The 12,904-nt window shown below is 39.7% G+C and overlaps 1 protein-coding gene across 1 annotated transcript; it reads left to right on the top strand.

Moving 5' to 3' along the window:
- Nucleotides 1–6,939: 6,939 nt before the first annotated feature.
- On the top strand, nucleotides 6,940–12,456 carry STOX1 (storkhead box 1; the record flags this gene model as incomplete). The annotated part of the gene is made up of 3 exons (XM_082001950.1): nucleotides 6,940–7,119; nucleotides 9,028–11,350; nucleotides 12,429–12,456. The coding sequence occupies exons 1-3, from the start codon at nucleotides 6,972–6,974 to the stop codon at nucleotides 12,454–12,456; spliced, it is 2,499 nt and encodes an 832-aa protein (XP_081858076.1). The 5' UTR covers nucleotides 6,940–6,971.
- Between the last annotated feature and the right edge of the window lie 448 nt (nucleotides 12,457–12,904).

Raw genomic sequence — 12,904 nt, 5'->3', positions numbered from 1 at the left:
TCTACAATTTCAATATCCCACAGGCACCTGCTCATCTCTGTAATTTCTGTTGGAGGCTTCACCTCAGTCTGTGAGATCCAACAACCCAGTATCTTCACAGTAAGGGTCCTGCTAAACCGGCTTTTGAAAAGATTTTACTGTAATAGAGTAGAGGTGCTCAGTTCCTGTTTGTCTTCTATGGCTTCCTTTTGGCTGAAATTTAGATGAATTGAAACATGGAAAGGGTGTTTAATAGTGCCAAAGCCATGGAGAAAGGTTTGGGAACTGTGGACTAAGGTCCTAAAGTCCAAACTAGTGCTGTTTAATCTGCAGTGTCTAAACAACTCCTCTGAGACCTTCTGTGGTGGTAAAGATGCTGCTTATCATCTCTCAACTGGTTTTTGATTTTTTGTGGTTTTTTTCTCCTGTGGGCCATAAATTCCAGACCAATGAAACAGTGCAGAAACTTATTTTCTAGCACAGGGAACATCTTTAAAGTTGGATATCCATTTAGGGAGAGTGCAAGGAAAAGTGGCTGTACACATCCATCAACATCACAAGCTGCTCAGGCAGGTGTGAAGTTGCCCGTATACCATCAAAGCTTTGTTTTCAGTTAAATTAAAAAAAACTCCTTGCAGTGGCATATGCCCTGAAACAAGATCTGAGGACTGCTTTGTTTCCACCTCAGTGTGTGATGGTGGCTGCTGTCCTCACTGCAAGCCAGGGGCCGGGGTCTGAGCAAAGCTACAGCTGCACCAAGCTCTCTGACAGCTTCTTCTGCGGTGTTGTGGGATTTGGTCAAGTGTTGACAGGGAGTGAGTTGGACAAAATAGCTGTCATGTGTCCCCTGATTCATGGTTTGCTGGAAACCCTCTGCAGGGTCTATATTCTCTTTTGAATGGCTCTGTGGGTGCTGTGTCTCTGAAAGACGTATGTGACTTCACTTGGATAGCATGTGAGCTGAAGACAGGCAATGTGCAAAGAAGTGAATTTTGGTCCATCCTGGGGAGGGGATACGTGACCGTAGGTATATCTGACTCCTGTGACTGTAGCTTTATATTGTATAATTTTGTGACTGCCTTTTGTGTGACAGCACATTTCCAGGCAAAGGAGCTGGCCCTGGGAATACTGCAGCAGTTGCAGCTGACCTTTAGCTGAACAGGCCCAGGAATGTACAACTGCACAATGATGTTTTATACAGTAAGTCTTTCACTGTGTAGGTAAATACCTAACCAACACCCAGTAATGCTTTCCACTTAGAACAAAGCTTTTGACATTAAAGAGCTATTTGGATGGTCTGAGATTTATGGCAGAGGAGAGGACAGGGCTGGGAGCAAGGAAAAGGCAGAGCTGTTTTAGTGGAGAAATGCCAGTGTTGCGAAGGGGCTTTTTTGGACCAGGCCAAGTGGAAAAGATGTGCTTGTGTTAAATTCTTGTAGCAGTGGATGGCACCACCTGCAGACAGTTAAAGGAGTCAGAGACGTTGCCAGTGACTGGTTTATCCCTGTTCTGTTGTTTGGCTCCACAGGCTAGTCATTGACAAGTTTTGCAACTTACCTGGGATTATTTCATTTTGTGTTATTTTTATCTCCCTGCAATGAAGCTTTTGAATAAATCTCTCTTTTACGATCAAGACAGATGATGAAGACATGATGCTAAATGCTGAAATGGTTAAAGATGATCTTCCTTGCTATCAGCTGTGTTGGTTATGTTCAATACCATATGTGAATTGACTTAAAAGGTATCAGCATGCTACAGTATATGAAAAATAATGACCCTGAGTGCTGTTGCTCATAGTTCAATTTCTCTGCCAGTTATGCAGTGAACAGCAGGAGTGCCCCAAAGGCAGATGTGTTTACATGGTTTTGCTTGTTGGCTATTTTGCCAGCTGTTGTGGGTGAAACACAAATCTCCACTGGATAACTTGCCTGCACTCGCAATGGAAAAAAAAAAAAAAAAGAACAGTAGAAGAGCTGTTTTCTTTTTAACAGTCTGTTTGAAGCTGCATGCTTGCTCACGTGTTCGGTCAGCACCTTTGGAGCTTGAAACCTGTTCTTGGAGCATTTAAATGGACATGACAGTGGCCTCGGTAAGTGTTGAAGGGGTTGATCTCTCTGAAGATCAGAGATACACGTTTCAATGGCAAAAACTTTCCCACTGTGCTTGGCTTAAGGAAAACTGTACCACACTGCACCTGTTTGTGTCTGCTGTGTAACTTGTTCCTATCTGCGGGCTTGAGCCAAGACTGCAGGAGAGAGCTCTTGCCTCTCCCCTTGAATCCTGCTTTGTTTTCACCGTACCTTCCTGTGGGGTTTTTTTATGGCTGTTGAAAGAAAAGATGAATGTGGGTTGCCATTAGCCCTAAAATTAGAGTAAGGATTTAATGGCTCTTGGCTAGGATCCTCAGAAAGCATTTATAGGTCATGTTTTTAAAGGTTCCTAACACTTGCAGTTGGGACTAGACTTTTGGGTGTTGTCAGGAAGGCAGAAAAAGTGGTTGGTTTTTCTTTGTGTTTTTTTTAAGTTGCATGGCATCATCCTCTGTTTGTAAAGATCAGCAACTGAGTCCAAATGGAGGACCCTGTTTGCCTAATTGTCCCGATTTGGGAGTGTCTGTTCTTGCAGGAATCAGTAGGTATGGAAATCTGACATTTTCATGGGTTTGTAGCTTCTTCTTTAACATCAACTAAGAACAGTCAATGACCTTAACTGACACTTAACCATTTTGCTTCGCTCTTTGGGAGTTGTACAAAATAATCAAACAACAGAAAGATATTGTCTGCTGTTCCTAAGAGCTTTTGTTTGTTTCAGTAACAGATTAAACATGTTACAAGTTTTGACAGTTTTAATGCAATTGAACTATTTACTCTTTGCTTCAGTAAAAGGATGTTTCCGGTAACAGGATTTAGTACACAATATTTGTGCCAAAATAAGAGTTTCCCTGTTATATACTTAAAATTGAAAATGTTTTAATGATCTTAACTCTGTTTTTATAATCTAGATAGAATTTCTATTCTTTAATAAGGAAACACCTTGTAAAATCTTCATTAATGCTCAAAAAGTGTTTTGATACAGTTCCCAGCTTCCTATAATTTTCTTATTAACTTTTTATTCCTTAAAATTTGTCTTGAATTATAAAATGTAAATTTTGCTAGAAAATGTGACCACGATGTGCTCTAGTCTATAGAAAAGCAGCAACCTTGCAGTTCTAGCAGACCTGTACTTACGGTTTTCCTGGTGCATTTCTGCAAAAAGTGAAGTACATCAAACATACCAGGGCGCTCATGCAAAGAGACACAGGATCTGTGGGATCTTTTGTATGTTCAACTTAATAGAGCATACTTCCAAGATAGATCTTTCCAGTTACATAACAGAAAAGTCAACCTTCTATTTCCACATGCTGTGGCTTCTCTGTCTCAACAGATGTAAGTGGAATCATAGAAAGGAGTTTATTCTTGACTTGCATTTGGGTTTTTCTTCTGTAATGAATTTACTGTTAACCCTTTATTGTTATATAAATTGTTTACCTGAACTTTTACGAAGTAAGATGAACGCTAGTGTAATAAAATGCCTCTCTGTTCACATCCTCAGAACTAGCCTGGTTTTTACTCAGATAAAACTTGTCTTGTATGTAATTTTTCTTAGAGCCAGAAGATGAAAAAGTTCTGCAATTGTTAAACTACTCAGTGAAAAATGGTAAAGCTCACATTACAGAGATGGAACAAAAAATCACCTTGTGCTAGTCAAGAATACCCAGAAGCTTTTCTGTGCACTGAGTTTTGTTATCCGATGCTCGTATTACAAATGACTTCCCCACATTGTGACCAATATGTGCTCCAGAAGTGTATTCTTGGGTTTCAAGTGTCCAGGTAATGAGAAGAGTTTGAATAGACAGGTAAACTAAACTAAAGGATAATAATACATGAGTACTGGCAAGCTGCCTAGATTGGCATTGGTAAACATGATTCTGTAAGAGCTACGGAGCGTGAAACGGGAACTATGCTGTATTTAAATGATCAAGAGGATTAGCCTGAGTTCATTGACTGCTGACAGGTACCTTGCACATAGGCATAAGCAAGACCTTCATAAAAAACTATGTGGAAACAAGGAAGATGATTTTCATCAGATGATTTATGTAGAGTAGGGAAAGGGGCAGGCTCTTTTTTGAGCCGTAAAGGGACAGATATTGAAGATCTTTGACGGGCATGACATTTTGGTGATTTTTGCATCAGGCCTATCAGACATAGCTTGTACAAATTGTTAAAGCTGCTCCCTGTGCAAATCTAACTGATGCAGCTTCTATGTATTTCCATAAAACTTGGGAGAACATCTGAAGTGCAACTGCAACAGTTGTTTAGCTATGGAAAACAAGTAACGAAGTTTTTAATAAGAAATTGATAGACACTTGTAGGGTGCCACCTGGGCCTTTTTGCACATTGCTTATCAACGTTACCAATGATCTAATTATTGCTTTCACTATTTCAGATTTTTTTTCCAAGTGGGGTGGGAATGATACCTAATATTGATAAGCCAAAGATAAATGTTAACCATTAAGCTGAGTAGCTCTATTGTGTGAATTTAGCAAGACTGTGTAAACTTGCATGCCTTACTAATCACCAGTCTCTGGAGAAGGAACTGAAAAGGGGACTTCAGGAACTGATAAAAGAAAGGTCTTGCCACAAGGAAGATAATAAGAATTGGAGAACGCTACCAGCATGAAATCAGCGAAATTTTACAATACCTAGGGTAAAGGCAAAGGTGGCAAGGGGAGATCACGACCACCGACTCAATTGAGGAGCTATGCAAATTACACAACCCCTCCTTTCTAGGAGCATGCATGCTAATTTAAATATGTGTAACCCATAGCAAGTGCTATAGTAATCACTAATCCATGAATGTAAAGTTGGGCGGTTTTTTTTATTGTTTTGCTGATCATGGAACAATATAAATATGCTGTAGTTTCTGTACCGAGCTAAGCTAGCTTTGTGGGATACCACCTAGCTTCCAGCTTTGTGCAAACCTGCAATAAAAGGAATACCTTGACCCTGCGTGTAGATTGGCTTTGCATACCAGGTACAGATCCCACTTCTCGGGACAACAATATTCATGTTGTTAGCACGTGTGTACTCTGGCGCTATTGATCTACAACAATCATTTTAAATAGACTTGGTGTTTGAACACAATTTTAGGGGGATTTTTTTTCCTTTCAGTATCAAGCTGGCTTTTGCTTAATGCTTTGTTTTAAATATTATTCTGAAAGGGCCTTCCCTGAATGGAGACATGGGATTTGAGGCTGTGAGACAGATGCAGACAATGATAGCAAGATAATAAAGATACTGAATAAATTCTGATTACACTTGGTGTTTTACTCCTTAGCAGTTTGGTGCTCTGCAGGAACAAAGGGTAAAACTGGCAACAGCAGAGTGTGCCTAGAGCAGAGACTTGAGACAGCAAACTATTCACAAGAGTTATTACTGAATGCTGATGGTCTTTTCCCATACAAAAAGAAAGCTTGTAATGGTTTCTGCACCTGCAAGGAGTATCCTAGCAACATCACTGAGGAAACTGTATGCCAGGACTTTTTTCTGAGTGCTTTTTGTTGAACATAGCAGCAGTTGTAAAATAAAGGTCAAGAGCAATTTAAGCTCTTAAAAGCACTGTTGCTTAATTCATTTACTCAGAGAAATGTTTGTGTTGTAGTTTTCTGCCTAAAGGATAAATATCGGATTACAGAGTCATCCAACAGACTATCCAACCGAAGTTTAGTTAAACGTGAGTATCAATCTAAGATGTCACTTCATACTTGCGGGGAAAATTGATGTTAGCATTTAACTCTTGTTTTTTCCTTGTGAAGTAACCAGGAGTCCCTGCTGCCTTCTGCCTGCTCTGGCAGCTAAGGATACCCAGGGGCTTTCTGTACAACACTGAACAGGGAAGCACAGACCACCAACAGGCAGTGGGAACAGACCATTGATCTAACTAAAAAAAAAAAAAAACCCAAAACCAGAAGAAAGCCTTTTTTTTTGTCTGAGAAGGTGTATGCGGTCATTGTCTTACTGTATGCACAGACCTCAGGTGAGTCCCTGTTTTGTGCTTTGTCATTAGCTTTCAGGGAAAATATTTGTTTCAGGTTTTCCGACATCATTTACTGGTACTGTGTCGAAAGTACTTGCTGGGCTTGCTCTTACTGGCCGTGCCATCTTGCGAAGGGGAGAGGCCAGTGTTTATCTTTGTATTTCATGGATGGGGGTTAAGGTGAAGAACTAAGACCCTTTTTAGCCCCCTGAGCTGGGGCTGCAGAGTTACTGTGGGAGCTGGGCCATGCTCTTAGCCGCTCAGAGCGTCATGCAGAACAGGGACAATGCTCCTGTCTATCACCAGGAGAGATGGTGATGTAGCCTAAAAAATGCATGCAGTTGTAACAAGTTTTTGCCCTCTGCAAAAGTAGATCATCTCTAGTCTGGAGCCTGGTCTAAAAATGGAATTTTTACCATTTCTATTCAAATTTCTGTGCTAGACAAAGCCTGTTGCTAGTTTTTTCCCTGCATTCTGACTCGGTGAAAGATTTTGTACTTGGTAAATGTCAATATCCAATCATCTCTTAGCTACTTAGAGAAATACAGGTTCTGCATGGTTTCATATGTAAACAGTCATCTGAAAAGTCATCAGTCATCAGACATAATTCTCTCTCTCAGCTCCCTGTTTATTAAGCCAGAATTTAATACCAGACAAACTAATGTGCTTAAGGTAACCTTCTGTTTCCTTCATTAGAAAGGCACTTGAAAAATGCTACAGCCATTTCCCTTCCCTAAGAAATATTTCTGAGTAATTTGCCAAAGAAAATTAGCTGAGGATAAGGTGTTTGTTCTGAGGTAACACAAGAAATTTTCAGTGAAAATCTGTCAGAGCTAATAGAAAAAATGGAACACTATTCCATTGAAACAGTTTGTTGGTTTTTTTTTTTCCCTGTCTCCTTCTGAACTTCAGGTGATATGACCCCTGTTCTCATGAATCCTCTCTTGCAGTCGCACTCCATTTCTCTGTCAGAAGGAATATGCCGTACCATATCAGACATGAATGCAGATCATGTGATGGTCACGCAGGAAACTTTAATGGAGCAGTTAGTGAAAAATTATCCAGGTAAAGTGTTCATTTCTCCCTCCTTTTAAAAGTGACTGTATCATCAAGCTTGCATTTCTGATATCATTTCTGATATTGGGCAAGTGATCACTGAATGTTTACAAGCAAAGCTGGCAAGATGAAAGAATATAAATTAACAAGCAACTGGTAGAATACATGAATGTGTATACTACCTTCATTAATCTGTGTCACTAACGTTGTTTTGAATGTAATCCTTTTTACAGATTTTAGTAAATCTTCTTTCAGAGTAAGAGAGGGAACTGAGTGCAGTAGAATGTTCACAGTATGCCCTTTCTAGAGAGGGGGAAAGTATAGATGAAGTATGTAGGTGCCAGACATGGAACAGCGTAAGATACACTGTGTGTCAGATCACAAAGACTTTGAGTCCTCCTTTAAGAGACAGGAACATAGCTGACTTTGATGGCAAAGAGACTGCGTAGGAGTCTACATCTGGTGTTTGCTATCAAAAAAACTAACTGGCCTCAAATTCAGATTAGTTGGGTCACATTCCAGCTGAATGAAAATTACTTACACTAAATGAGCTTTATTCCTTCTCTTCTGATGGGGTAGCAGCCACTTCCCTTAAAGGCTGTGTTTTCTTTTCAATTTGAAAAATGTTCCATTTCCCTTAGATCCTCAGGTGCGCGTCCATGTGTGTGCACGCATGCGCGTGTGTGTGTGCATGGGCGTGAAACTTTGTAAAGGCTCATTATGGCCCTCTGCAGGAGGTTGCTTGATTTGATACTGAGCGTCCTCTTTTGAGTCTTTATAATATTATAGCTCTGCAAATGTTCCTGGTTGATCTGGTAGGCATTTTCACTAGTGGGAAAATTTTTAATGCAACCTCATAAACTGGCCCAGAACCCTGCCAAGAATGTGATGTAGTCCATATGTGCACTGAGACAACCACACGGTAGCATTTTTAGGTCAGCCAAAAGTAGCACTTTCAAAGTCTGTAGGGAAAGAGTGTATTTCTTGCTATGTTTTCATCTTGCTGGAAGTTTTCATTCTTGTGGGCAGATCAGCAGAAACCTGGGGCAGTAGATCAGATGTCACTAGACTAATGACTCTGGGACTGTGACACTGGAGGGGAAACTAGCAGCTGAGACCAGTCTCAGTGAGGTAAACTTTGGTAGCAATTGTCATTTGTCAAAATTATACCAGAAGCATCAAGCGAGAGTGATAAAAGCTGATGTTAAATAACCTGCCAAGAGAGAAATGCTTTGAACAACACACTGTTTGGCTTGTAGCTGGCAGAAGATCTCTCTCATGAATATCATATCCCAACAGACAGAGAGTACAGCCTAAGCTCCGTCACAGCAATGCTGCAGAGACAACCAGAAACACAGCTGGCCTTTACCTTCTTCCTCAGGGGTGACCTTGCTTCATCAGTGAGGAATGGCCCTGTCAGAGTTAAAAAGGGGTTTACTGATCTGTAAGACACCAGTGGAATTGCACCTACCAGAGCCTTCACTTGGCTGGGCCAGGAGGGCTCTCCCTGACTCAGGGCTGCAGCCTGTGCAGAGTCCAGGATTTGGGGCAGCCCTCGCTGCCCTCCATGTGTGGACACCGCTCCAGAGTAGGGCTGTCCCTGTTCTGCAGGGAGCCCAGGGGTGTGTGGGGGGGACAGCTGGATGCAAGCACAATTGCTGGCTCTGAAAGCTCAGTTCAATGGTGACATATTAAAAAAAAATAAAATCCTGCCTTTTGTCAGGTGATACTGGACACTTTCATGTTGAAATTGAGTATGCCCTACTCAAACTTCTTTCATAATCCTGTAAATTAAGTACATTGGGTATTTCATGTTCAGTTGCTTCCAGATCTATTATATGTAAGCTATTTTTCAGCAAGCTCCCATTTTATTTGGAAATTTATTTCTGATTTGAAGTATCTATATATTTGTTGCAGGCATTGCTGTTCCCTCCCACAGTATCTTATATAAGATCCTTGGCTCTCTAATTAAAGAAAGGAAAATATATCATACAGGAGAAGGATACTTCATTGTGACTCCCAACACATACTTTATCACAAATGATGCCAGAGAAGACAATAGAAGGGTCTTGTTGGAGGACAGTTGTTACTGTTCATCGCCTTCCATCACTTACGTTGTAAACACTGAGCCCTGTGCAGACCTAGTGAAAGAAAACATTCCTACGGTATCCTATTACAGATCCTGCCATTGTTTCCCTGACCAGAATATGCTCTGTGGACAAAGACATCAGCAGCTAATGAACCATGAACCTAATGGAGGAGGTAAGAAAGGCTGCAGTGAATTGATGCCTTCAACTCAAACTCAAGGGATCTCCACATCTGCTGAAAACCATTCCTGGGACACCATCAAATCCCTGACATCTGTGAAAGTGAAACTGAAATGTAAAAGGTTTGGCCTTGGCCTTTTCTGGAGAAGTGCTTCTAAAAAAGAAAAATGTAAGAAGGAGTACTCCACTTTTTCAGCACAATTTCCTCCCAAGGAGTGGCCAGTCAGGGATGAAGATGACTTAGATAATATTCCACGTGATATTGAACACGAAATCATCAAGCGCATTAATCCTACTCTTACAGTTGATAATTTGATTAAGCACACAATATTAATGCAGAAGTTTGAAGAGCAGAAAAAATATCTCAGTAGGGGTACCTTGGCTGAAGTGTCAACAGTCAGGCAAAACCATCTTTCAAAAGATTGTGCTCAAAAGACACAAAGTAAAACAGCAAAACACACCAGGAAAAACAAATCAAAGAAAGAGAAGCAGATTAGCAGAACCAACAGGAAATCTCAGGTACATGAGCTAACATCCCACAATGAGAAGCTGGAAGAGAACCTTTCACTGCCTATCAGAAACCAACAGCCGTCTGATGTACCAGTGGAATCCCATGTCATATATAAAAAACAAATTATGAACCCTTTTCAGGGTCTGTCATGGAGACACAACTTTTATGCAAAAGGGTACAAAGGTATTATTAACAGACAGCTGAAATCCAGGACTCAAAAGCAAGAAAGGGCTTTACAAAGGCCATGGTCCTTAGACTCCTCAAAAACCTTTGAATATGAAACTGAACGGCTGGCTACTGAAACACAGGCTTACAAAGCTAAGCAAAACAAACTACTCCATAATAACAGGTCTTCCCTCCAACTAAAGAAAGACAGTTTAAGTGAAAACGTTAGTTATCTGCAAAGCAGTACTTTGCAAATAGATGATAAAAGTAAATACTTTCTGGAGAGTAATATTCCTGAACAAAACAGCTACAGAAGAACAGTAAAAAAGAATCCTGCGGATATTCAAAAATCTGCTCACTCCTACACTGCTGATAATGGTGTGTGCAAAGAAGAAGAAAAATTTTCATTACATCTGAAAGATGAGTATTGCAGGTGCAAAGCTGACACTGTATGTCAATTATTAGATCAAACAGCAAATGAATTTCAAAATGTCTGTCTTTCAAATTATACAGCCAATGTTAACCTGGTAAAAAAAATTGGTGTGACATACAGACAAAAGACTGATAAAAAGAGTGAACTTGTATTTAAATATGACTGTGCCAGCCATCCCAGATCAATGAAGCTGGAAAGTGAAGGATTTACTGAGAACTGCCATCTTCTGTACCAAAAAGTACATGATGGTGATGCCTGTAGCTCATTACATCTGCATGACAGTTTTGAACGCTGTGAACCACCTCACCTGCCTCCTGGCCATGATTTTTCAGATACAAGAGATTGGAGTAAAGCTGTGCAAAAGCTGGGGACAGCTATGTCCCTAAAAAACTGTAAGGTTAATACTTATCTCGCTCAGTACAACCCAACTGTAAATAAGTGTGACTCTGGAGAGGATGGGTATAAGGAAGGTGCTGGTTTTGCAGAATCAGTAGATGGCTCAAAAGAGCATCCAAAAACAGGTTTCACAGAACTAAGTAGTTTGTGCAGTCAGGTTGTTCTGACAATTCACAGAAAGGAAGAAGAAAATGGCCTTACTGAATGGGTGGGGGTTTCAGCTGTAGCAGATTTCTGCCACACCAATGAGACTGACTCAGAGGCTGACACTTTGCAGAACTCCACCTATGAGACAGGTGAGGTAGTGGCATGCTGTGCTTTGGGCTTACAAACCAAAGAAAGAAGAAACCTTTTGGGAAAAAAAGATCTGTTTTTTAAGAATGCATGTTCTGTGATATCAGGACAGAAACACTGGGAAGGGACAGAAAACCACAGCATTACAGGAGACAGCAGAATTGACTCCCCAAGGTGAGAAAAACACATGTAACTATGTTAGATGTTTGATCTTCAAATTAACAATCAGATTTATGCAGAAATGTTGCTGTAAACTATAACCCTCCCCAACAAACAAAATTCTTATTATCTTTAAAAACTTCATTGTTATGTCCTGGAAATACCCAAGCTGTATAGTTCTACCATGTTTTGTTATGGGAACATCCCCTCTAAATCAGCTATACAAATGCTGCTGTTTATATTTGGCATTTGTTTTCATGAGGCAAGAAAACAGCATGAGCTCTGCCTTGCTGATGGAGATGTCCAAGTACAGAAATGTTAAGAAACATGGTGATTGATAAAGTCCTGTTAGCAGGCTGGTTCAGTTCGCATTGATCTTGCCATATGACATTATGGATATTGTCATATTTTCCCTAGTTGTGAATGAAGAATAAAAAGTGCTTTATAGAGGTGTTAAATCTAAATTTAAAGTACAAAATGCCATCTGACTTGCTAACGATAGACATGAGAATGTGTACATCACTTGTGCTGGAAGCTTCTGCTTCCTTTCATAAGGATACGTTTTGCCTGTAACTATACCTGAAAAATCCCTTAATGAAAAACAAATTGGTATGAAATAGTTTTTTATACAGTTGCATGTGGAGCAGACCTACAAAACTGTTAACTGAATTGGCAAGAACATAAGTTAAAATGCTGTGAGGGAAAAATCATATCAATTTTTTAAATAGCATCACATATTCTTAAGATCTTAAACGACTGGTATTTAAGTGCAATTAAACCATTTGAGTTCTTATTAGATATGTACTGTCACCTTGAGAAGCTAGTATATGAAGGAACAAATGACATATAACAGTTTTTAAGGAAATTCTGCTGATTTTTTTTTTCCCCCCTTAAGCAGCTTTTGGCTGTGTACTCTTTCAAGCACACTTCTAGTGTATTACTTGGACATGAACACTTGAAATCTGTTGGACACTCTTTAGTAAACTATATTTTGATTGTTTGTATTAATGTCATCTTGTGGTACCAGAAACTAAGCCAACTCAGTTTATTTGTAGAATGTGAAGTCTGACGTCTTATAATTCTGTTATTTTAGATGGACTGAAAAGATCATAGAATCATAGAAGATGAAGCTTCCTGCCAAATTCTGAAAGTATAAATATTAATGCAAAGAAGTGGACAAAGTGGAAGGACAATTGCAACAAAATTCCTTGCTTCAGCTAACTCTGGTCATGAATACTTGATTTTTTTTTTTTTTTAATTATCTTTGTAAACTTTCCCTTTCTAACAACATAACCATACCATAAAAGTGATCAGTCACATCTGTGAGGCCTTCTCTAAATCAAAGCTGTTAGTTATCAAAACTTTTGACCGTAGTATTTGGAGAGCCAATGTATATTTCTGTTGCTCTCATCTTTAATTAGTTTTTGTGTCCCTGTGATAATAAAAATGAGAATTGATATACTTCATTCAAATCACACCATTAACCTAGAAAGGGTATGTGTTGCTGTAATAGGAACAGTATCAGTTGCACCGGACTGTTTTACACTGTAATTCCTGAAAGTGTTTTCT

The sequence above is a fragment of the Phaethon aethereus genome, assembly GCF_964289735.1.
Source record: "Phaethon aethereus genome assembly, chromosome: 7".
Taxonomy (NCBI): Eukaryota; Metazoa; Chordata; class Aves; order Phaethontiformes; family Phaethontidae; genus Phaethon; species Phaethon aethereus.
The sequence above is the reverse complement of the archived record's forward strand: the minus strand, read 5'-3'. Positions and strand labels throughout refer to the sequence as shown.